Genomic DNA, 24,217 nt, shown 5'->3' with positions numbered 1-24,217 from the left:
GAAGAAAAACATAAGGAAGGAAAGTCAAAGCCCTCTCTATAAAGATACAACATTTTAAAGCATGTAACCCCATAGTGTTGGCACAGGGATCAATAAACAAGCCAAAGAACAGGGGCGCCTGGGTGGCTCAGTCGTTAAGTGTCTGCCTTCAGCTGGGGTCATGATCCAGGGTCCTGGGATTGAGCCCTGCATCAGGCTCCCTGCTCGGCAGGAAGCCTGCTTCTCCCTCTCCCATTCCCCTTGCTTGTGTTCCCTCTTTTGCTGTGTTTCTGTCAAATAAATAAATAAAATCTTAAAAAACAAAAACAAAACAAAAAAAAAAAAAACAAGCCAAAGAACAGAACAGAGCCCCAGCCAGATTCCTGAGTCCATGAAAACATGGCAGAGCTTGGAGTAGCTTTCTTAATCAGTAGGGATAGACTGTCTATTGAATAAATGGTGCTGCGTCAACTATCTGTCCACATATAAAAAAATTTTTGAATCTGATTTCATATATACAATATATATATATATATATATATTTCATATATACAAAAATTGATTCCAGAGAGGTTGAAAATATGGGGGGGGAGGAATTGAGGATAAAAGCAAGTTCAAAAAATGGCAGATAAAGAATATTTATCAGAAAAAATATAGTAAAGATTCATTCATTCATTCAAAAAATATTTAGGTCTTACTATGTATCAACTATTGACACTGGGGATACAATGATCCCCAACACAAAGCTCCTGCTCTTACTGAGGGTACAGAGCAAATATAATTTTTTTTAACTTAATGATATGATAATCGGTTTTAAAAAGGACACATACACACATAGACCTTCCCATGTATGTTATTTACGATCTGGCAACTTCTAATCTGGTCTCTGTATCTATGACCTTGGATTTTGTTTTTGTTTTGTTTTAGATTCCACATATAACTCTCTGGAAAGATTCACAAGAAACTAGCACTACTGGGAGATCAGACCTGGGTAGCTGGAGGACACATCAACAGGGATGTGCTTCTTTTTGTAACTTTTGAATACTGTATCAAAAACATGTTATATGAAGGAACATCTATTTGAAGAACTACTTTCAAATAAACTTAAGAGTCATACAATAAAGAATGAATTTATCTGAACTTAAAAGTACTTTAGCAAAGACTGAGGGCCATCTGTTGGACCTATTAATAAATTCTTCTGGGGGCTGGGAATTACTGAATTAATTATCCTCTAATATCTGTCAGTTACATAATTCTCTGATTTCTCTCCACTTTTGATATGGCCCCTGTAATGTCTAAATTATAGTTCCCTCAATTGTTTGGTAACTACATGTGATTACAGAATATAAAGACAAACCCATTCCTAGCAGTAATAGCTACCTAAGATCCCACAAGGAAATACTACATAAGCCAAATATTCTTCTAATTTGGTCTCCCTAAGCAGCTACCCACATTAAATAGGAACTTTTTTTTTTAAGAGTTTATTTATTTATTTGACAGAGATCACAAGTGGGCTGAGAGACAGGCAGAGAGAGAGAGAGGAGGAAGCAGACTCCCTGCTGAGCAGAGAGCCTGATGCAGGGCTCAATCCCAGGACCCCGGGATTATGACCTGAGCCAAAGGCAGAGGCTTTAACCTACTGAGCCACGCAGGCGCCCTTAAATAAGAGCTTCTTCTATTTATTCACCTTCACTTTCTTTATACAGACACCTAGCAGAGTGCCTAGCACACAACTAACAGAATGTAACTGTGGTAGGCAACTTCTACAATTTTGCGCATGGATCCCTACTTCCTGGTATTCACATACTTACATAATCCCCTCCTCTTAAGTGTATGATTGATGTAGTGAGTTGGTTATGAAAAAACTATAACTTCAGTCTAGCTAATAGACTTTCTACTCCTTTCTCTGCTTATACACTTTGATGGAACAAGCTATCATGATGGACATATGGCAAAGATTGAGGGCAACTTCTGGTGCACTAGAAAGGGAATGAATTCTACCAACAATCATGAGAGCCTAAAAGCTGATCTTCCTCAGTCAAGCATTAGGACATCCCAGTCAACAACGTGATGGCAGCCTGTAAAAGACCCTGAAGCAGAGAATCCAAATAGGCTATGCCCAGATTCCTAAGTCACAAACTGTAAGACAGTAAATGCATGTTAAATCACTGAATTTCAGGATAATTTTTTACAGTGTAATTTTTATATCAAGTCTGAAAGAGCAGGAGTTTCAAGTGTTCACTTCAAGTGAAGCTACAACTTCTAATGTATCAGTATCACTATTTTGCCAATGGCAAGAAATCTGTATCCTGTTTTTTAGAAGCATAAAGTATTATCATCTTTGTTATCTCATTCTATACTACAGCCAGCAAGTGTAATAAACAACTTCATGGTCTCCCAAAAGTCATCTCCAAATTTCTTTTTTTACTACTATCCAAGAAGTATGGCAAAGCTCCTTACTAATCATTTCTACTGAGCTTTTTAAAAGCTAATTTCATGGAATATTAGATGCTATAAAACACAATGTTTCTGTGGTCAAATAAATTAAAGGACTACAGAGTTAAACTGTATGTGTTCCTTCATTACAGTCCAAATAATCAAGATGGCATGACACTATGTTATCTGGAAAGAAGAAGAAAAACTTTTTGTTTATAGACAGATGACATGATTGTCTATATAGAAATTCTGAAGGCATCAGAAAAAAACTCCTGGAACTAGTAACTGATTATAGCAAGGTTGCCACATATAAAGTTTATATACAAAAGTCAATCACTTTCCTAAATACAGCAATGAACAAGTGGAATTTGAATTTAAAAACACAATACCATTTATATTAGCACACCAAAAAAACAAAATACTTCGGTATAAATCTAACAAAATAGGTATGAGATCTATATGAGGAAAACTACAAATCTCTGATTAAAGATATTAAAGAGGGATGCCTGGGTAGCTCATTCAGTTAAGCATCCTTGCTCAGCAGGGAGTCTGCTTCCTCCTCTGCCTGCCTTTCTCTCTCTCATTCTCTGACAAATAAATAAATAAAATATTAAAAATATATGTATATTAAAGAAAAACTAGATAAATGGAGAGATATTCTATACTGATGGATAAGACGACTCAGTATTGTCAACGTATCAATTCTCCCCAACTTGATCTGTACGTCCAGTACAATCCCAACCAAACTTTCAGCAAGTTATTTTGTGGATATGAACAAACTAATTCTAAAATTTACATGGAAAGGCAATAAGACTCAGAATAATCAACACAATATTCAAGAACAAAGTTGTAGGACTGGCACTATCCAACTTCAAGTCTTATTATAAAGCTACAGTAATCAAGACTGTGTGATATTAAAGAATAAACCAATATGTTAATGGCAAAAAAACAGACGCATAAAATATAGTCAAATAATATTTGACAAAAAGGAAAAGGCAATACAATGAAGATAGTCTGGTTGGTTTGTTTTTTTGAGAGAGAGAGCACAGAAGGAAAGTGAGAGGGAGAAGCAGACTCCTTGCTGAGCAGAGAGCCTGACGCAGGGCTTGATCCCAGGACCCTGAGTTGAAGACATTTAAACAACTGGGTGACTCAGTTGGTTGATGCCCCGAAAATAGCCTTTTTATCAAATAGCACTGGAACTACTGGACATCCACATGTAAAAAATGAAACCTTACACTCTTCGCAAGAATTAACACAAAATTGATCACAGATCTAAATGTGAAATGCAGGGCGCCTGGGTGGCTCAGTGGGTTAAGCCACTGCCTTCGGCTCAGGTCATGATCTCAGGGTCCTGGGATCGAGTCCCGCATTGGGCTCTCTGCTCAGCAGGGAGCCTGCTTCCCTCTCTCTCTCTGCCTGCCTCTCTATTTGTGATCTCTCTCTGTCAAATAAATAAATAAAATATTTTTTAAAAAATTATAAAAACATAAATGTGAAATGCAAAACTATAAAATTCCTAGAAGATAACAAAGGAAAAAACCTAGATGAAGTTGGGTCTGGTGATGACTTTCTAAAATACAACACCAAATGCCGTGAAAGAAAAACTGACAAATTAGATTTCATTAAAATTAAAATTAAAACTTATGCTCTGCAAAACACACTGTCAAAAAAATTAAAAGACAAGCAACAGATTATGAGACAACATTTGCAAAAGACATTTCGGATAAAGAATAGTTTTTCAAAATATACAAAGAATACTTAAAACTCAACAATTAGAAAACAACATTATTTAAATTGGGCCAAAGACCTTGCCAGACACCTCACCAAAGAGACACAGATGGCAAATCAGCATATATAAGAAAATGCTCCACACATCATGTCTCAGGGAAATGTAAATTAAATCAAGATACCACTATACATCTAGAATACTGACAATATCAAATGCTGGCAAGGATGTGGAGCAACAGGAATGGTAATGCAAAATAGTACAGCCACTTTGGAAGATTGTCACTTCTAACAAAACTAAACATGCTCTTACCATATAAACCAACAACTGTGCTCCTTGGTATTGACCCAATGAAATAAAAATTTATGCCCACACAAAAACTTGCAAATGGATGTTTATTCATAACTCCAAGATCTGTAAGCAACCTAAATGAACTTCAGTAGGTGAATAGGTAAATAAACCATGGTATATTCAGAAAATGGAATATTATTCAGCACTAAAAAGAAATGAGATATTAAGCCATGTTTTTAAAGATTTTATTTATTTATTTGATAGAGACACAGAGAGAAAAGGAATGCAAGCAGAGGGAGTGGGAGACAGGGAAGTTGCCTCCTCACTGAGCAGAGAGCCCAATGCAGGGCTCAATCCCAGGACCCTGCAATCATGACCTGAGCAGAAGGCAGACATATAACAACTGAGCCACCGGGGCCCCAAGCCATTTATTTTTAAATAAACATTTTCTTTCTTAAAAAATGGCATGAGAACTTTTAGAGCTTGATTTTTTTAATTCCATAAACTCATTTACTGCCATAGTTATAACCTCTTAATATCTAGTCATACAGGACTATTCTATTTCAAAAGAATTTAATATTTTCAAGTCTTAATGCAGGTTATTTGTTGTCTTTACCTGGAATACCATCACCTCATTCTCTCTTGTAAACTCTTATTTCAATCTTGAAGATTCACCTCAAACTACTTGGTGGCATTTTCTACCTACCTCTCTTCCTTTCACCTTTCTCTGAAGAATTACAAATTAGCTTCTTCCAAAGTACTTTCTTAATACCCTACCTAGAGATCTTGGTTGTCTCCCTGGTTCCCATTTCTAAATTATTCATTTATTCAATGCTGCAGTTCTGGTAATACATCATCTAGTTCAATTCATACTGTGGAACAGATACTCAAAATATGTTGGTGGAATACATACATTAATAGCAGAGCAATATGAATGACAGATACATGACAAACAAAAGACACAGCTAGATGCCCGTAAAATTAGTAAAACATTAATTTTAATATAATATGATTTTGGAAGACAAAACAAAGACTATTTTTCTTTAGTTATTACTTACAATATTATATAATTTGTGTGACAAATGTACAATCCAATAATATTCTCTAGCAGTAATTCCCTGCCAATGGTGTAAAAAAGGCATTTGAATTTTTTTTCAGTATTTCTTTATTGTAATTGCTATTTTGCATTCTTACAAAAAGCAGAGGATATTTTCAGTCAAATATTTATGTTTACATTACTGCTACAATTACAGCATATGTTTCCAACCAGTAAATGACAAAAAGGTCACATACCAAATGAAACTGATCCACTTTTGGGATTCCATCTTCATTTGTCTCAAATTTCTGATTTTGAACAGAAAGCTGTTAAAGAAAATGAGAATGGGTAAATTCCTAATGTAACAAAATGCCAATCCTACAGCACAGTCAAATCTGGAACTCTTCATATTCTGGACAAAAGAAAAGAGCTCAAAAAACACACATCAGCTCTTACAGGATAAAAACATTTTCATGTTAATAACTACTTGTTCACAGGAACTAAACAGTTCTTGGGGCTCCTCAAGTATCAGTGGGAGATGATGAATAGACTATAAGCAATTCCAATGCTTCCTCACCTTTCAAGAAAATATATCAAAACTTAGTAGCTTATACAATGTTGATTTCATATATTAAGTACAAGGAAAATAAATCAAGCATGTTTCTTTCCTCCCTAATTCTTAACCTATGTTCAAGAGATACATGTTAAACTTTTAAAAGTGTTAAATATGGAGATTTCTTACATACACAAAGTACTCTGAACCCTACATATTCATCACCCAGCCCCAACAACCATCAACCCTATACATAAAATATACATTATTTTTGAGGTAAATCCTATACATCTCATAATTTCATCTGTAAATACATTAGTACATATTTCTAAAAGTTAAAATCTTTTATTTTGACACAATATCATCCCACTAACAATTCAGTGATTTTTTCTTTTTGAGTAATTCTTTAATATAGACATACCTCACAGATATTGTACATTTGGTTTTAGACTACCTCAGTTAAACAAATATGACAATAAAGAAGTCAAATGAATTGTGCAGTAACATTATGCCTAAAAAAGCCTATATACATACCTTAATTTTAAAAATACCTTATTGCTAAAAAATGCTAATTATCTAACCTTCAATGAGTCATAATCATTGATCACAGATCAGAATAAATATACTAGTAATCAAGAAGTCTGAAATATTGCAAAAATTACCAAAATATGACCCAGAGACACTATGTGAGCTGATGCTATTGGGAAAATGGCATCAATGAACTTGCCTGACACATAATTCTGCACCTTCAATTAGTAAAAGAAAAAGAAAAAATGCTATATCTGCAAAATGCAATAAAGCACAATGAAACAAGATATGCCTATATAAACTACCCAGTTTTCAAACTTTTTTTAAGATTTTTTTTTTCATTTGACAGAGAGATAAAGAGAGAGCACAAATAGGCAGAGCAGCAGGAAGAGAGAGGGAGAAGCAGGCTCTCTGCTGAGCAGGGAACCCAACATGGGGCTTGCTCCCAGGACGCTGGGATCAAGACCTAAGCAAATGACAGTCACTTAACTGACTGAGCCACCCAGGTGTCCCATGATTTTATTTCTGAGTAATCTCTACACCCAATGTGGGATTCAAACTTACAACCCCAAGATCAAGAGTCACATGCTCCATAGTCTGAGCCAGCCAGGTACCCCCAGTTTTTAAAACTTTTATCATCCCATAAATACCAGAAATTATTATACTTTCATATAGTTTACTTAAATCCAGATTCAAATAATTTCCATACATTGTAGTTTTAAAATGAGCAAAAGGACTTACGGTTTCTTCCTTCTCCTTAGCACTAAGTAAAACTATGTTAGAAATAACAGAACACAAGAAAGGAGGTCTATGAGAGAGTAAAGAGGAAGACAAACTGGTTAAAAAAAAACCCAGGACTGGAGTGCCTTATGACCCCCACATCCAAAACAACAAAAAATGACTCATCTAGGATAAACTCAAATTAATGAAACTTCTGAAAACTAAAAACAAAAACAAATCTTGAAAGCAACCAAAGAAAAACATTATCTACAGAGAGATATCAACTTGAATAACAGAGAATTTCTTATATGAAACCATGGAAACCAGAAGGAAGTGGCACAACATTTTTCAACTGCTAAGAGAAAAGAACTTTCAACCACAAACTTTATATCCAGTGAAATTATCCCTCAGGAAAAAAGTGAAATCAAAATGTTCATTGATAAAGGAGAACTAAAAGAATATGTCTTGAGAAGACACATTCTTAAAGACTGGGTAAAGGAAGCTTCAACCAAAAATGAAATGAGTTTTCCAGGCACCTGGGTGGCTCAGTTAGTTAAGCATCTGCCTTCAGCTCAGGTCATGATCTTGGGGCTCCCCACTCAGTGGGGAATCTGCTTATCCCTCTCACTCTCTCTGTCCCTCCCCTACGTTGTGCCCTTTGAAAGAGTACTGGAGCATTAGGAAGGAATAACAATGGAAAGAACAGAAATATAAGGGAATGTCAAAAACTATCCTTCTCATCCTAAGTTTCCTAAATCATATATAATGACTGAAACAAAAGTTATTACATTATACTATCAGACACTTAAAACAATGATAGTTAAAAGTGGGTAGGGTGAAGGAACTTAAACAAAAGGCTTTTACACTTCACTCAAAGTGTTGAAACACTGATACTAGTAGAATGTGATAAGACACATATATATATTATAATACCCATACCAACTGCTCAGAAAACTACAGAAGTTAATACATTCAAAACACCATAATAGGGGTGGCTCGACGGCTCAGTGGGTTAAGCCTTTGTCTTCAGCTCAGGTTATGGTCTCAGGGTCCTGGGATCGAGCCCCACATCAGGCTCTCTTGCTCAGCGAGAAGCCTGCTTCCCCTCTCTTTCTGCCTACTTGTGATCTCAGTCAAATAAATAAAATATTTTAAAAAAATAATAAATCAAGATCAACTCTTTAAAAATGTTCAAGTAACCCAAAAGAAGTCAAGAAAAATCAATAAAAAAGAAACAGAGCAAACAAAACAAATAACAAAATAGTAGATTCACCTCCAACATATCAATAATTACCTTAAGTGTTGCAACAACATCGATGGACCTGGAAAGTATTATACTAAAACAAGTAAGTCAGAGAAAGACAAATACCATATAATTTCACTTAATGGGGAATCTAAGAAACAAGCGTTACATGCTGAAATAGATTACTACTTCCCTTACCTCTGTTATTCTACATCTTCCAATGTATATAAAAGCTTTAAGTTCCGGTATTAAAGCACTTTATAACTGAAATACGTAAAGTATGGCTTCTGTCTTCCTGACTGAACCCTGACTAACAGAGTCCTCATAACTATGTCCTATCCTGCATCAAAGCAAAGCAAATTGCAGATTAAAAATCAGAAGGCATTAAAAAGAAAATCACAGGTTCAAAAATGGTGTCACTCAGGTTAAGGTCCCACATCAGTAAACCATGACTTACTACCTAACCTAACTGCAGGATCTGTGTAACTTCTAACTATCCAACATGGGAATTTCTTAGTCAGCACAAGGAAATTTACTGAGAGATGCCCTCCATTCCCTTTCAGAGGATGAATTGTGTATTAGCAGCTCCAAACAGATTTCTGAGTGTATATTTTGTTGTTGCTGTTGTTTTTAGAGTTTATTTTTTTATTTAGAGAAACAGAAGGGGTGAGGAGCAGAGAGAGTATCTAAAGCAGACTCCACACTGAGTGCAGTACCCGATGCAGGGCTCAACTCAGCAATCATGACCTGAGCAGAAACCAAGAGTAAGATGCTTACCTCACTGAGACACTCAGTGAGTCAGGGTTTGTGCACAAACAAGGGTTTGTGATGTGCATTCTATAGTACTCTCATTGGTGGTTCAACTCTACATTCACACCCCTTTTCTTTCTCTTTCTCTCTCTCTCTCCCCTCCCTCCCTTCTTTCTTTCCTGAGATTTTTATTTATTTGAGAGCAAGTGAAAGTGTGAGATATCACAGAGGGAGAGGGAGAAGCAGACTTGCCTCTGAGCAGAGAGCTGATGTGGGGCTTGATCCTAGGACCCTGAGATCATGACCTGAGGGGAAGGCACACTTAAACATCTGAGCCACGCAGGCGCCCCCTGCTATTTTTTCTTTCTTTTCTACTTTTAATTTGTCATGTCTTGCTGTTTTAAAGTACCTCTGTGAACTGATTGCCTTGTATCCTTTCTGGAACAAGATAAAGTATCTAGTAAATTAAGGTAAAGTTAGCCAGCAGTAAAGCATATATACACAACTGGAAACTCTGGCAAGAACATCAGATTACTGCCATAATGTAGGAGCTACTAAAAAATAAATGGCACTAGACACTCTGAAAGTAAATAAGAACATCCAAGGAAAGGCTACACAGTGAAAATTTTAATAGAATGTAAGCAAAATCTTTGGGGACACTAACAGTTAACAGGAAGTAAGGAAGAGTTAAAAAAAAAATGCCCAATCACCAAAGTCAAAAAAACTAAGATGTGTCACAGAAAACAATGGGTAAAGGAATTACTGTGGATTTTTGTTTTGTTTTTTGATATACCAGACTTAATAACCGCATTTTTAGGCTGAAGGAAAGATGCAGAATAAAAAGAAATACACTGAAGGTACTAGAAAGATAAAAATAGTGTGAAAGTGATGTTTCAGAATAGAAGATGAGAGGATGGGGTCAAGGCCATAAGTGGATGGCTTGTACTGAAGGAATACTTTCAAACTGGACTAGAAGACAGAAGACTGGGTAAAGAAATGATTAGTTTGTAAACAGAAGAACTGAAATTTGAGAGAAAGCACACATGACCTCATTTTTTTCCTTCAAGAAAATAAGGAGTAAGGTAAACTGAAAAGAATGAGAGTGTGATTTCAATAGGTACTTGAGGAAAGCAGTAAAAGGTTTAAAAGTAAGCTCTGAGGGAAATATGAGAATGAGATGGCTGTGGGCAAGTGAAAGGACTAAAAGAAAGCACTGAGGACCCAAAAGAAATTAAACTGATATAGTGGTGATATTCTGCAAAAGCATTCAGCTTCCAAAGTATAAAGGCATTCAACGGATCCCAGACAAAATGGAGTAGTCTCACTCAGCTTCAGCCTAAAAAAAGAAATCAACACACAAACATAAGACTCTAAAAAGTGGAAAGAAGAAGGTGAAGTACCTAGGAACACCTTGGGGACTTGAATATCCTGAGTTCTCCTTTTGAACCTCCTATATTGCAGAGGGAGTGCTAGAAAAAAATGCAATTCAGAAACCCCAAGAGCCACAGATTAAAAAAAAAAAAAAAAAAAAAAAATCCACCCCTAGAAAAGCCTGATCCCTTTAGCCAAAGAATTGGGAAGACAGTGGTCCCGTAGTATAAAAAACTTTCCTGTAATATTCCCTACTCCAGTTAAAAACTAAATGAAAAACTCCCCCATACCACCGAGTGTCACCGGGGCTGAGTGGGAAGCTGGATTTTCATCTCCACCATCAACAAAGAGGCAGAACAAGGCAATGTGAGAAGGCATCAGCTGGCACTCTACCTAAGTGATACTGTCACTGGGACCCAGCAGGGAAGCTAAATTCCAATCCTACTCAGAAGCAACAAAGTGGAACAGAGCAATGTGAGGCAGTGTTAGTGAGACTCCCCAAGTGTCAGCAGGACCCAGTGGAAAATAGAACTTCCAGGCTTACCAGGCAGCAAAAGGCACAAGAAAGTAAAATAAGGTGGTGGTGGTAAAGCAGACATTTAAGTATGGCTCCTGTTCCCCAGTGTCAACAGGACTCCATGGAGAGATGAATTTCCACTGCCACCCATCAGCAATGAGAGGAGGCAAGGCATTCACCACAATTTAGCATTCTGCATTTGCTGGGGTGGTGTTAGCAGAGCCAGGGAGGAGATGAAGATCTAATCATATTTGAAACTGTACACTACATTAACTGGGGGCCTATCTCCAAAAAATGAAGGTTAAATAGGATGCAGGGTCTCAGAACATAATACCAAAATGTTCAAAATATGATTGGATACGACATGCCAGACTAAGAACCAAAAAAATCCCAACCTGAATAAGAAAAAGACAGCCAAGAAATACCAAGATGACACAGAGGGATTATCTGACAAAGATTTTAAAGGAGCCATCATAACAATGCTTAAAGATAAAACACACATGGAACAAACAAAATAATAGCCTCAGCAGAGAAAAACACAGAAGATATAGAGAAAACCAAAAGGAAATGTTAGAACTGAAAAAGAACAGAAAATGTTTTTAACTCATTGGCTCAACGGCATGAGGAGTATGACAGAGGAAATCACCAATGAAATTAAAGAAAGAAGAACAGAAAAGTACCCAATTTGAATAGAAACCCCAAAAATAGACAGAATCTCAGGAACCTGTGAAACAGTCAGAGAATGATCCAAAATTTATGTCATCAGAACTTCAGAAAACAAGAAGAAAAGTACAGGGTCAACAAAACCATGTGAAGAAATAATTGCTGAACCAAATCTTACAAATTTGGTGAAAACCCTAAATCTACAAATTGAAGACAAGCAAGCCTCAAAGAGAGTAAACCCAAAAAATATATGCCAAGACACATCATAATCAAACTGCAGAAAACTAAAGACAAGGAAAAACTGTATAAGTGCTAAAGAAAAACATCACATTACCTAGAAACCAATGATTCAAACGACAGTGGATTTCTCATGAGAAACCATGAAGGATCAAAACTATTCATCATTGGCTTCAGTAATGGCTATGCCTTCAAGACTTAATAATATGTTTAGTGAAAGGAGAAGGTGGTCTGCACAAAGCCTCAAAAGACTAAATTCTGGGGCGCCTGGGTGGCCCAGTAGGTTAAAGCCTCTGCCTTCAGCTCAGGTCATGATCTCAGGGGCCTGGGATCAAGCCCCACATCGGGCTCTCTGCTCAGCAGGAAGCCTGCTTCCCCCTCTCTCTCTGCCTGCCTCTCTGCCTACTTGTGATCTCTGTCTGTCAAATAAATAAATAAATAAATAATTTTTTTTAAAAAGACTGAAATTCTGTGATGGGACATCACTTAAGAAGCAGCAATGTCCTTCCTTAACTCACATAATCCTCATGTCCACACCTGAGATAACAATGGGCTCCCTCACAGTGGGCAATTAGTTTCTTAAAGTACTTAGTTAAGTGCCAAAAATGCTTTATGTACTCCTAGCAAGGGAGGATGTTATCATCGTGTTATAAAATAGACATAATAATGTCCTTAAATTATCAATATTTGGTCATACTATGGGAAAAATCAAATATATGACTTTACAATTTTTTTTTAAGATTTTATTTATTTATTTGACAGAAAGAGATCACAAGAAGGCAGAGAGGCAGGCAGAGAGAGAGAGGAGGAAACAGGCTCTCCACGGAGCAGAGAGTCGGATGTGGGCCTCGATCCCAGGACCCTGGGATCATGACCCGAGCCGAAGGCAGAAGCTTTAACCCACTGAGCCACCCAGGCGCCCCAAATATATGACTTTAATAAAATTTATTCACACATGAAAATAAAACTTTTTTTGAAATCAGTAAGAACTTTTTTTAAACATATATAGCAGGCCATAAAACTTACCTAGAATTAAGGTCTCAAAGAGACTAAAGGGAAGAAAAGGAATAAAAAGGGAATACAGGATAGTCTGAATGTTCTATGATGGTGTTCAAGGCTGATGAAGGAAAGAAGAGAAGCTAGAAGGTTGCTGACACATGAGGAGAAAAGAAAGTGTAGAAAAACATATCGGAAATTTAAGAGCAGTTATAGTAAAATGAGAGGTTAGGAAATCCTGTCAAGATAAAAATGCACTCGACTGAATTCTACTACTTCTGTAAAGGAAAAATTACACAGGATCACAACACCCTGTTTTTAGAAGGTTCAACTGAAATTACAAGAAGGTACGCATCTTAAGTTGTTAAGAAGGTCCAGAAAACCCAAGGTTAGTTGTTCGATGGATCAGTATGAATACTAACATCTCCTAGAAATACATTAGGAGTTGGAATTTTAAAAAATCTTCAAACAAGTTTCCAAAGAAATGTATAAGGTGCCCTAAATAAAAAAATGAGTAGATGAACTCACCAAGAAAACATGGCGTACTTAAAAAAAAAAGCCTACTACTTCAGTACATAATTGTGGCTAAAATTTAAACATTCATTCTGATACCATAAAGACCTGCATTTACTCAGTTAGTATGTGAATGCCTCTTCTGCACCAGGCACACAGCAGATACAGCAGCAAGTAAGACACACAATCTGTCCCCAAAAAGCTTACATTCTACTGGCAGAAGCAGACAATAATAAACACAAATAAAAGAAATATATAGTATGTTGAGAGAAAACTAAAGCAGGGAAAAGGATTACATTCTAGATGAGACTAGGCTGAAAAATAAATCTCTGGGCGCCTGGGTGGCTCAGTTGGTTGGACGACTGCCTTCAGCTTAGGTCATGATCCTGGAGTCCCAGGATCGAGACCCGCACTGGGCTCCCAGCTCCATGGGGAGTCTGCTTCTCCCTCTGACCTTCTCCTCATTCACGCTCTCTCTCACTGTCTATCAAATAAATAAATAAAATCTTTTAAAAAAATAAAATAAAATAAAATAAATCTCTGCAGGAAGAGCTATCATGTCTCCTTCTTCTGTGAGAATGAGGATCCACTGGTCCTCTTTATCTCTCACATCAAAGTACCCATCGAGGATGTAGCAGATCCAGGTGCAAATGCTCCTCATAGAATATCTTAATCTTTTCTTCATACTTCAGTAGTTTACTTCATATATGGTTATTATGTCCATGTAAGAGTAGTTTCTCTTCAGATCTTCTCTAATTATTGATCATTCTCATATTTGTCAGCAGCCAGCTTCCAGTAAAGAATCCTGAGCCAGCACAGCTGCTCCAGGCTGAACAGGTGGCCAGGCACAGCATGGTGGGGCCACCTCTGGTAGTGGGTAGACTCATCCACATACCAAGCCTGTACTCTGAATGGGCCAGGCTGTCACAAATACCCACCTGCACAATAGCCCAGCCCCAGCCCACTCACCTTGTACCTACTACCCAATTGTTAAGACTTACCACAAAGATACAATAATCAAGACAGTGTGGTATTAGTAAAACGGTAAATATATAGCTCAATGGAACAGAATAGGGTCCAGAAACAGACTTACACAAATATGACCAACTAATATTTTACATAGAGGCCAAGGAAAGTCAGGAGAAAATAAGCCTTTAACAAATGGTGTTGGAACAACACCACTGCAAAGAACACAGACATTGACATAAACCTCACTCCTTATACAAAAATTACATCAAAACTGATCCTAGAGCTAAACGTAAAGCATGTAACTAGAAAGTTTTTTGAGGGGAATAACAAGAGAAAATCTTCATGACCCTGGATTAGGCAAAGAATTCTTAGATATAATACCAAAACATAATCCACAGAAGGAAAACAATAATAAATTGAACTTCATAAAAATCAAATCCTTTTTCTCTGCAAAAAGACACTGTTAGGAGAATAAAATTATAAGCTGTAGACTAGGAAAAATGTTTGTAAATGACACCTGAGAAGGGATTTACATCTAGACTCTGTGTGTGTGTGTGTGTGTGTGTGTGTGTGTGTGTGTGTAAGATTTATTTGACAGAGAACACAAGCAGGGAGAGTGGCAGACAGAGGAAGAGGGAGGAGCAGACTCCCTACTGAGCAAGGAGCTCAAGGAAGGGCCTCAATCCCAGGATTCTGGGATCATGACCTTAGTCAAAGGAAAACACTTAACCTACTGAGCCACCCAGCCACTAGAATATATTTTTAAGCTCACCACTCAATATTAAGAAATCCAATTTGAAACTGGGAAAAAGACTTAAACAGACACTTCACCACAGAGGATATGAGCAAGGAAATAAAAAGATATACAACATCATTAACCATCAGAGAGATTTAAATTAAAACCACAATGAGACAAGTACTATACACCTATGAGAAATGCCCAAAACAGAAAATAAAAGCAATAATGTTAACAATAATGAAGAGCTTTAAAACTCTCATTCACCACTGTGTGCATGCAAAATGTTTGGCAAATCCTTATAAAGTTATACCTATAATTACAATCTATCAATCTCTCTCCTGGTATTTATCCTAAAGAAATTAAAATAAACATAAACATAAAACCTATATAAAAATGTTCACAGCAGCTATACTTATAGCCAAAAACTGTAAACAACCCAATGTCCTTTCATGGGTAAACAGATAAACCTGACACATTGATAAATACTACTCAGCAACAAAAAAGGAAGACTATTGCTATACTAAACAACTTAGATGAATCTCAAAGACATGCTGAGTGAAGAATTTAGTCTCAAAAGGTTCATAATCACCATTTATATGACATTCTTAAAAAAAAAAAAAAAACCCACAGTGATAGAGAAAACAGCAACAGTTCCCAAGGGTTAAAAGTTAGGGGGAGGGACTACAAAGGGACAGCAGTTCGAAGTTTTTTCGAATTATGGAAGAGCTCTTCATCCTAATTATGATAATTATACTAATCTATACATATGTTAAAATTCATAGGACTGAATGCCAAAAATAGTCAACCGTACTACATGCTAGTTAGAAAATAAAGTTTTAGGGGTGTCTGGCTGCTCAGTTGGTAGAGCATGCAATTTTGATCTCTGGGTTGTGAGTCTGAGCCCCACATTGGGCATAGAGATTACTAAAAAAACTTAATTTTAAAAGAACTTAACACTAAAGAAGAGCAGAAATTCAGCACAAAAGTGTACGGACTCATATAGAGCTCTTTACTACCATTTGAAGAAGAAAGAAAATAGATTAAATAAAGACTATTACCATACATAAATGGTATCATATGACAGCTCTGAGGAACATAAAAATAGACAACACATTTACTTTCATCGCTCTGATGTAAAGAAATAGATTACTGAAGCAATGATTAAAATGATGCCAGTTTAATCATTTCCAAGGCTATGATGGTTCTATGAAGCCAAACTCTAAATACACAAGCCAGCAAAAGGCTAAAATTTGTGAATAATTAAGTGAGAGGGCGCCTGGGTGGCTCAGTGGGTTAAGCCGCTGCCTTCGGCTCAGGTCATGATCTCAGGGTCCTGGGATCGAGTCCCGCATCGGGCTCTCTGCTCAGCAGGGAGCCTGCTTCTCTCTCTCTCTCTCTCTGCCTGCCTCTCCATCTACTTGTGATTTCTCTCTGTCAAATAAATAAATAAAATCTTTAAAAAAAATAATAATAATAATTAAGTGAGAAATGAGATCCCCTATGATTACCATGTGTGTAGGTATAAACACTCTTTTGGTTATAGCTTTACTGAGATATAATTGATGTTCAACAAACTACATATATTTTAAGGTAGTATGATTAGTTTTGATCTATGTATATACCTACAAAATCACCATAGTCAAGCTAATGAAACATAGTGATCATGCCAAAAAAATTTGGTCATGCCACTTTATAATCCATCCCTCCTGTTTCTCCTCTCCCCTCAAACCCCAGGCATTAATGATCTCCTTTATGTCACTAAAGGTAAGTGTACACTTTTCAGAAGTTTATATAAATAGAACCAAAAAATATGTAGTCTTCCTTTCCTCTGGTTTCCTTAGCCTGCAGGATGATTTTAAGATTCATCCATATTATTGGATGTATTGATAGTTCTTTCCTTTTTATTGCTAGTAATATTCCAATAGATATACAGCAAACTGTTTATCCATTCACCTAGTTGATAAGTATTTCAGTTCTTCCCAGTTTGGGGCTATTAAAAATATTTGAATATTTGAATATTTGCATACAACTCTGTGTGGACATATGCTTTTATGTTTCTTGGCTAACTACGTAGGAGTAAAAATGGCTGAGTCACATGAGAGGTTTTATGTTTAACCTTTTAACAAACTGCCAAATTTCGTTTTCAGAATGGTTGCTCCACTTACATTACTCTCAGCAATATATGAGAGTTGCAGCTGTTACACATCCTAGTCAACACTTGGTATGGTCACTCTTTTTGATTTTAGGCATCCTAGTAGAAGTATAGTAATATATCATTTGGGGTGGGTTTTTTTTTTTTTTCAGATTTTATTTATTTGACAGAGAGAGACACAGCAAGAAAGGGAACATAAGCAGGGGGAGTGGGAGAGGGAGATGTGGGGCTTGATCCCAAGACACTGGAATCATGACCTGAGCCAAAGGCAGACACCTAAACTGTCTGAGCCATTCAGGTGCCCCACATTTTGGTTTTTATTTGCTTTTGCCTAATAACTAAAGATACTGAGAGCATCTTTTCCCATGTTTATTTACCATCTAGGCATCCTATTTTGTAAAATGTCTATTTAAACAAATTTGTCCATTTTTAAACTGAGCTGTCGTCTCATTGAGTTTTAAGAGCTCTTAGTAAACTAGATACATGCTTTTTGCAAATACTTTCTCCCAGTCTGTGTATGTCTTGCCTTTCATTTTTGTAGAAGTGTCTGCTGAAAAGCAAAGTTTTGAACTTTGATCAAATATGAATTACTGATTTTTTTTAAGATTTTTATTTATTTGACAGAAAGAGATCACAAGTAGGCAGAGAGGCAGGCAGAGAGAGGGGGGGAAGCAGGTTCCCCACTGAGCAGAGAGCCTGATGCGGGGCTCAGATCCCAAGACCCTGGGACCATGACCCGAGCCAAAGGCAGAGCCACCCAGGCGCCCCTGATTTTTTTCTTTTATGCTTGATGTTTTTTAATATCCTATTACAAGAAATCTTTGCCAAACTCAAAGTTAATAAAATAATTTCCTATGTTTTATACCAGTTTTAAAGACTTAAGTTTTAATGGTAATTCTAAGAGGCACATGCACCACAATGTTTATAGCAGCAATGTCCGCAATTCAAAATATGGAAAGAGCCCAGATGTCCATCCACTGATGAATAAGAAGATGTGGTATATATATACAATGGAATATTACTCAGTTATCAAAAAAATGAAATTCTACCATTTGCAGTGATGTGGATAGAACTAAAGGGTATTATGCTTAACAAAGTCAATCAGAGAAAGACAAATATATGACTTCATGCATATGTGGAACTGAAGAAACAAAACAGATGAACACAGGGGAAGGGAAGGAAAAATAAAATAAGAAGTAATCAGACAGGTAGACAAATCCTAAGAGACTCTTAACTATAGAAAACAAACTGAGGATTACTGGATGGGAGGTGGGTAGAGAGAGATGGGGTAAGTGGGTGATGGGCATTAAGGAGAGCACTTGAAGTAATGAGCACTGAGTATTATATGTAACCAAGGAATCTACCTCTGAAACTAACAATACAATATATGTTAATTAATTTATTAAAAAAATAAAGACTTCAGTTTTACATTTAAATCTAATATACATTTAATTTTTATAAATTGTGCAAGGATTAAGTCAGTTTATTTTTTATATGTAGATACCCAGTTGTTACAGCACCACTTGTTGAAGATGATCATTTTCCTCACAGAATTCCCTTGAAATCTTTGTCAAAAATCAACTGATCATATATTTCTACTATTTCTTCTATTTCTACTGTCTTTATGCTGTTCCATCATTCTGTATGTTCAACTTTACACCAACATCACAATGTTTGATTCATTATTATAATTTTATTAAGTCTTAAAATCAGGTAGTTTAAATTTTCAAAACTATTGTAGCTACCACAGTTTCCATATATTTTGATACAAAGTACACCTGATTGTCAATTACTCTTTAAAAAAAAAAAGGCCTAGAATCATTTTTGTTGAAATTGTATTGAATCCATAGACCCATTTATCCCAGGGTCCTGGAATAGAGCCCCATGTCAGTCAGACTCCCTTCTCAGTGGTCTCTCTTGCTCCCGCTGCCCCTCCCCCAGCTCATGCTCTGCCCCTCCCCTTGCTTATGCTCTTTCTCTCAAAAAAATAAAATAAAAAAAAAGAAAAAAGAAAAAGAATTCACATCCATACAACATTTACTCTTATAGTCCATGACCATTATGCAGCTCTCCATTTAATTATGTCTCCTTTAATCTCTCTCAACAATACATCATAGTTTCCAGGGTACAGATCTTGAACATTTTTTGTCATATTTATCCCTAAAAATTCCATATTTTTAATACCCATGTAAATGACTTTTTAATTTCAATTTCCTATCGTTTGTTGCCAGTATATAGAAACCCAGCTAATTATACTGATTTTGCATCTTGCAACCTGGCTAAATTTGTTAACTCCAGTAGCTCTTAAATACAGTCGTAAAGACTGCACATAATTAATTTCATCTTCAAATAAAAACAGCTTTACTTCTTTATTTTTAAACTGTATGCATTTTATTGATTTTTGTTGCCTCATCATACTGGCTAAAACCAGGATCAGCAAACTATGGCCCGCATGCCAAATCTATGCCACTGCTTATCTGTGTACAGTCTATAATCCAAGAACAGTTTCACATTCTTAAATGTTTAAAAGAAAATTAAAGAATACTATCTATTTCATGGCACATGAAAATTATATGAAATACAAATTTCAATGTCCATAAGTAAAGCTTTATTGGAACACAGCCATTCATTCATTTAAATGTATTTATGGCTACTTTCCACAGTAGCAGAGACCATATGACTCCCAAAACCTAAAATATTTACCATCTGGCCTTTTAAAAATAACTCTGCTGACCCCTGGGCTAGAATCTCAAGTACAATGCTATGCAAAAGAAGTAAAAACAGACATTCCTTCCTTGTTAATACTTAATCCCTCATAATCTGTAGGAAGAGTAAATTTAAGCCATGGATAAAAAAGCAGCTACTAGGTTTATAGTGTAAGCAGGAACACTTACTCAAGGCTCATTTGACATTTATTTTCCACATATGCATGAGCTGTTTATAGATTAATATAGGACAAAATCATCTTTATTCTTAATCTTGACTTTAATAAAACTAACACGATAGCATGATAATGTAAAACATATATCAAGCCAATTGGTAGTAAATATACAATAGGTGATAGAAGTATATAGTTTATGATAAGACCTTTTTTAAAAAGAGGAAAAAAAGTAATTTTCTACTAAATCTTTTTACTAAAATGCTACCACTGCTTTTTATCCAAAGCAATATGTTGAGGAAAACCACTCACTTTATATACTCAAGTATATGTAAATATATTTGCGCACACTTATATATTTTTACATACGGCTAATTGATTTCAATTAAAAAATAACATACCCATAATAAAAGGCAGCCATAAGCATATAAGTCAGAACTTGGAGAAGCTGGCTTTCCCATTTTCAGTTCAGGTGATATCAAACTCAAGTCACCAACCACCATGTTCACTGAGGCTCGCTGACTCTACAAAAACAGTCATTTAAATATTTTTTTTAAGATTATTTATTTATTTATTTGACACAGAGAGAGAAAGCATAAGTAGGGAGCAAAATAGAGGGGGCAGCAAACAAAGGGAAAGGGAGAAGCAGGCTCCCCACCAGGCAGGGAGCCCAATGCAGGACTGGATCCTAGGACCCTGGGATCATGACCTGAGCCAAAGTCAACACTTAACTGAGCCACCCAGGCGCCCCACAGAGTTTAGTGGCAATACGGATGAGGTAAACTTCTGTGAAGTCCTCTGCATTTCATCAACACAAAAACAAATTCTTTTGAAATATTTCATTCTCTCTTGCTTTCAAATATTTTTACCTAATTTCTGCTATTATAAATTGCTCTTAAAATCAGGCTCATAAAATTAACAGTGAGACTTTGATTACATTTCACATTACAGACTCAAGTAGATTCAAAATGAAGAAACACCAATTATTTAAACATTTGGAACCTCTTTCATTTCTTTTAAAGATTTTATTTATTTATTTATCTGACAGAGAGAGATACAGGGGGATAGAGAACACAAGCAGAGGGAGTGGGAGAGGGAGAAGCAGGCTTCCCATGGAGCAGGGAGCCCACTATGGGGATCGGTCCCAGGACCCTAGGATCATAACCTGAGTGGAAGGCAGACACTTATCGACTTACCCACCCAGATGCCTGGCACCTCTTTTAAAAATAAAGTTCAGAGGGGACAGAAGGAGTGCTATTTTCTAATTTTGAAAATTCTAAATAGCTATATATATATATATATATATATATATATATATTTTTTTTTTTTTTTTTTTTTTTTTGACAGAGAGAGATATCACAAGTAGGCAGAGAGGCAGGCAGAGAGAGAGGAGCAAGCAGGCTCCCTGCTGAGCAGAGAGCCCGATGCCAAAGCCGGGCTTAATCCCAGGACCCTGAGATCATGACCTAAACTGAAGGCAGAGGCTTTAACCCACTAAGCCACCCAGGCGCCCCTCTAAATAGCTTTTTTAAAAACTGGAAGTCTACAATGTAGTTTCCTTCCTTAATGATCATTTTCTAAGTATACCATTTCTTATGTGTCAAAAGATCAGTGATAAGAACATGAAACCTGTATATTCAGAGACACCTTGGCTGCAATTCCCACTCTCCCATTTTTCTTCGTGTATGACCTTGGGTTTTAACCTCTTTGAGTCTAAATTAACTGTAAAATGGAAATAATACCTATCTTACAGAGTTACTCTAAAAATAAAGGTAATTAGCACAATAATTACCTAGTACATATCACTAAGAGTTAATTATCTCTTCTCCCACTACCTTTATCCTTGCTTCCCACAGTGTGGTCAAGAGTCCTGTGGCTAAAGCATCACCTGAGACCTTGTTAGAAATGCAAAATCTCCCCCAGAAATGCTAAATAAAAATCTGCATATTAACAAGATCCTAGGTGATTCATATGCATTGTAAAATAAGAAAAGCAATGATCTTGATAACAGACTATCTTTCAAATTTTTCTTCTTCATTAATACTTCAGTCTCAAAGCAGTATGAAAAGAGTGGAGCAAAGATGAGTTTAATCAATATTTCAGAGTAAATGATTTTAAATGAAGATTAAAACAATATTTGGGAGAGAGTAACAGTTGACAAGTAAGTATAAAAGAGGAAAAATAATTCTTGGAGTAGTCATGATATGCATAGTTGTGCAAATGGAATGCTCAAAAAGTAAACTAACCAGGATCCCTAAGAGTTGAGAACTTTTTAAACTCCTAATTCGTCATTTTTCTTAGGACATTACCCTAATTTTCAAATAAATTAATACGATAAAAAATATTTCAGTAAGTCTACTTTGTATAAATCTTTCTTAATCCAGCATTTCATTATAGTTTTACATTTTAATTTTCTCATCTTTTTCAGCTACCATATAAAAACCATTAAGACTACATATTTATACATATGTGGCATTACCCTATGACTTGCAAATTACTGAGGTATAAAGCAGGAAAGACTTATACTAGTCAAAAGGGAACTGCTCAAGTAAAATGTTAGTAAGAATGTAGAGAAACTGAAATCCTTATATACTGCCGATGAGAATGTAAAAAATGGAACCACTTTGGAAAATAGTTTGGTTCCTCAAAAAGTGAAACACAGAGTTACCATATAGCAAAACAATTCCACTCCCAAGAGAAATGAAAACATATGCCCACACAAAAACTTATATTCTAGGGGCGCTTGGATGGCTCAGGTCATGATCCCGGGGTCCTGGGATCGAGCCCCACATCGGGCTCTCTGATCCGTGGGGAGCCTGCTTCCCTTCCTCTCTCTCTGCCTGCCTCTCTGCCTACTTGTGATTTGTTTGTCAAATTAATAAATAAAATCTTTAAAAAAAACAAAAACTTGTATTCTAATGATCACAACAGCATTATTCATAATAATCAAAAAGTAGAAACAACCCAGATGTCTAACAACTGATGAATGTAAAAACAAAATATGGTACACCCATACAAAAAAATATTATTTGGGCATTTTTTAAAAAGAATGATGTTCAGATACATGCTACAAGACACATGAACCTTGAAAATGTTATGCTAAATGAAATAAGCCAATCACAGAAGGCCACTTATTTTAAGATTCCATTTATAGGAAAGGTCCAGAATAGTAAAGCACAGAGACAGAAAGTATAGTTTCCAAAGGACTGAGTAGAGAAGAAAATGGGGAATGACTGCAAATTTGTATTGGGTTTCTTTTTTTGGGGTGGTAAAAATGTTCTGGAATTAGGTAGTGGTGATCAATACACAATTTTGTGAATATACTCAAAACTAGTACTGAATTGTACACATTATGTGAATTATACCTCAATAAAGCTGTTATTTTAAAAATGAAAACTGCTCCCATGCAATCATGTGTATTTTTCGTCTGCCCATTCCAACAACAACAACAAAAAATCACAGTATGCACTTCCATTGTCTAAAACCTCCTATCTTTAGGGGTGCCTGGGTGGCTCTGTCGGTTAAACATCAGCTCAGGTCATAATCCCAGGGTCTTGGGATCAAGGCCCAGGTCGGGCTCCTTCCTCAGCAAGGAAGCCTGCTTCTCCCCCTCTTCCCCACTTGCTATCTCTGTCTCTCTCTCAAATAAATAAATAAAAATACATTTAAAGAAAAAAAAAAACAACTCTATCTTTTTTAATTGCCTCTTCTGAGGCTCTAAAACTATGACACCAGATTAGCAGGTAACATAGCTGAACCATCATTTACACTAAATGGAAAAGTCCAAGGTTCCCAAGTTTCTAAAATTACCCCATTAATCAAAAATTAGCAGAGTATGTATATCTATATTTAATCTACTGGTAGGAGAGGGAACCAGCAGAAGGGGAGATTGGAGATGGCCACCTAGTTTTCCTTGC

General features: G+C 36.2%; 1 protein-coding gene across 1 annotated transcript in view; it reads right to left on the bottom strand.

Annotated features, from left to right (window-relative positions):
• The window catches only part of STK31 (serine/threonine kinase 31), an 89,577-nt gene that overhangs the window by 4,353 nt on the left and 61,007 nt on the right, over positions 1-24,217 (bottom strand). The window contains 2 exon segments of the mRNA XM_004743318.3: positions 5,729-5,797; positions 20,702-20,824. Coding sequence (XP_004743375.3) covers positions 5,729-5,797; positions 20,702-20,824 — 192 coding nt within the window.

The sequence above is a fragment of the Mustela putorius genome, unplaced genomic scaffold (assembly GCF_011764305.1).
Source record: "Mustela putorius furo isolate JIRA1106 unplaced genomic scaffold, ASM1176430v1.1 tig00003845_pilon_pilon_pilon, whole genome shotgun sequence".
Lineage (NCBI taxonomy): Eukaryota > Metazoa > Chordata > Mammalia > Carnivora > Mustelidae > Mustela > Mustela putorius.
Note: the sequence above shows the minus strand (reverse complement) of the source record. Positions and strands in the feature narration are given on the sequence as shown.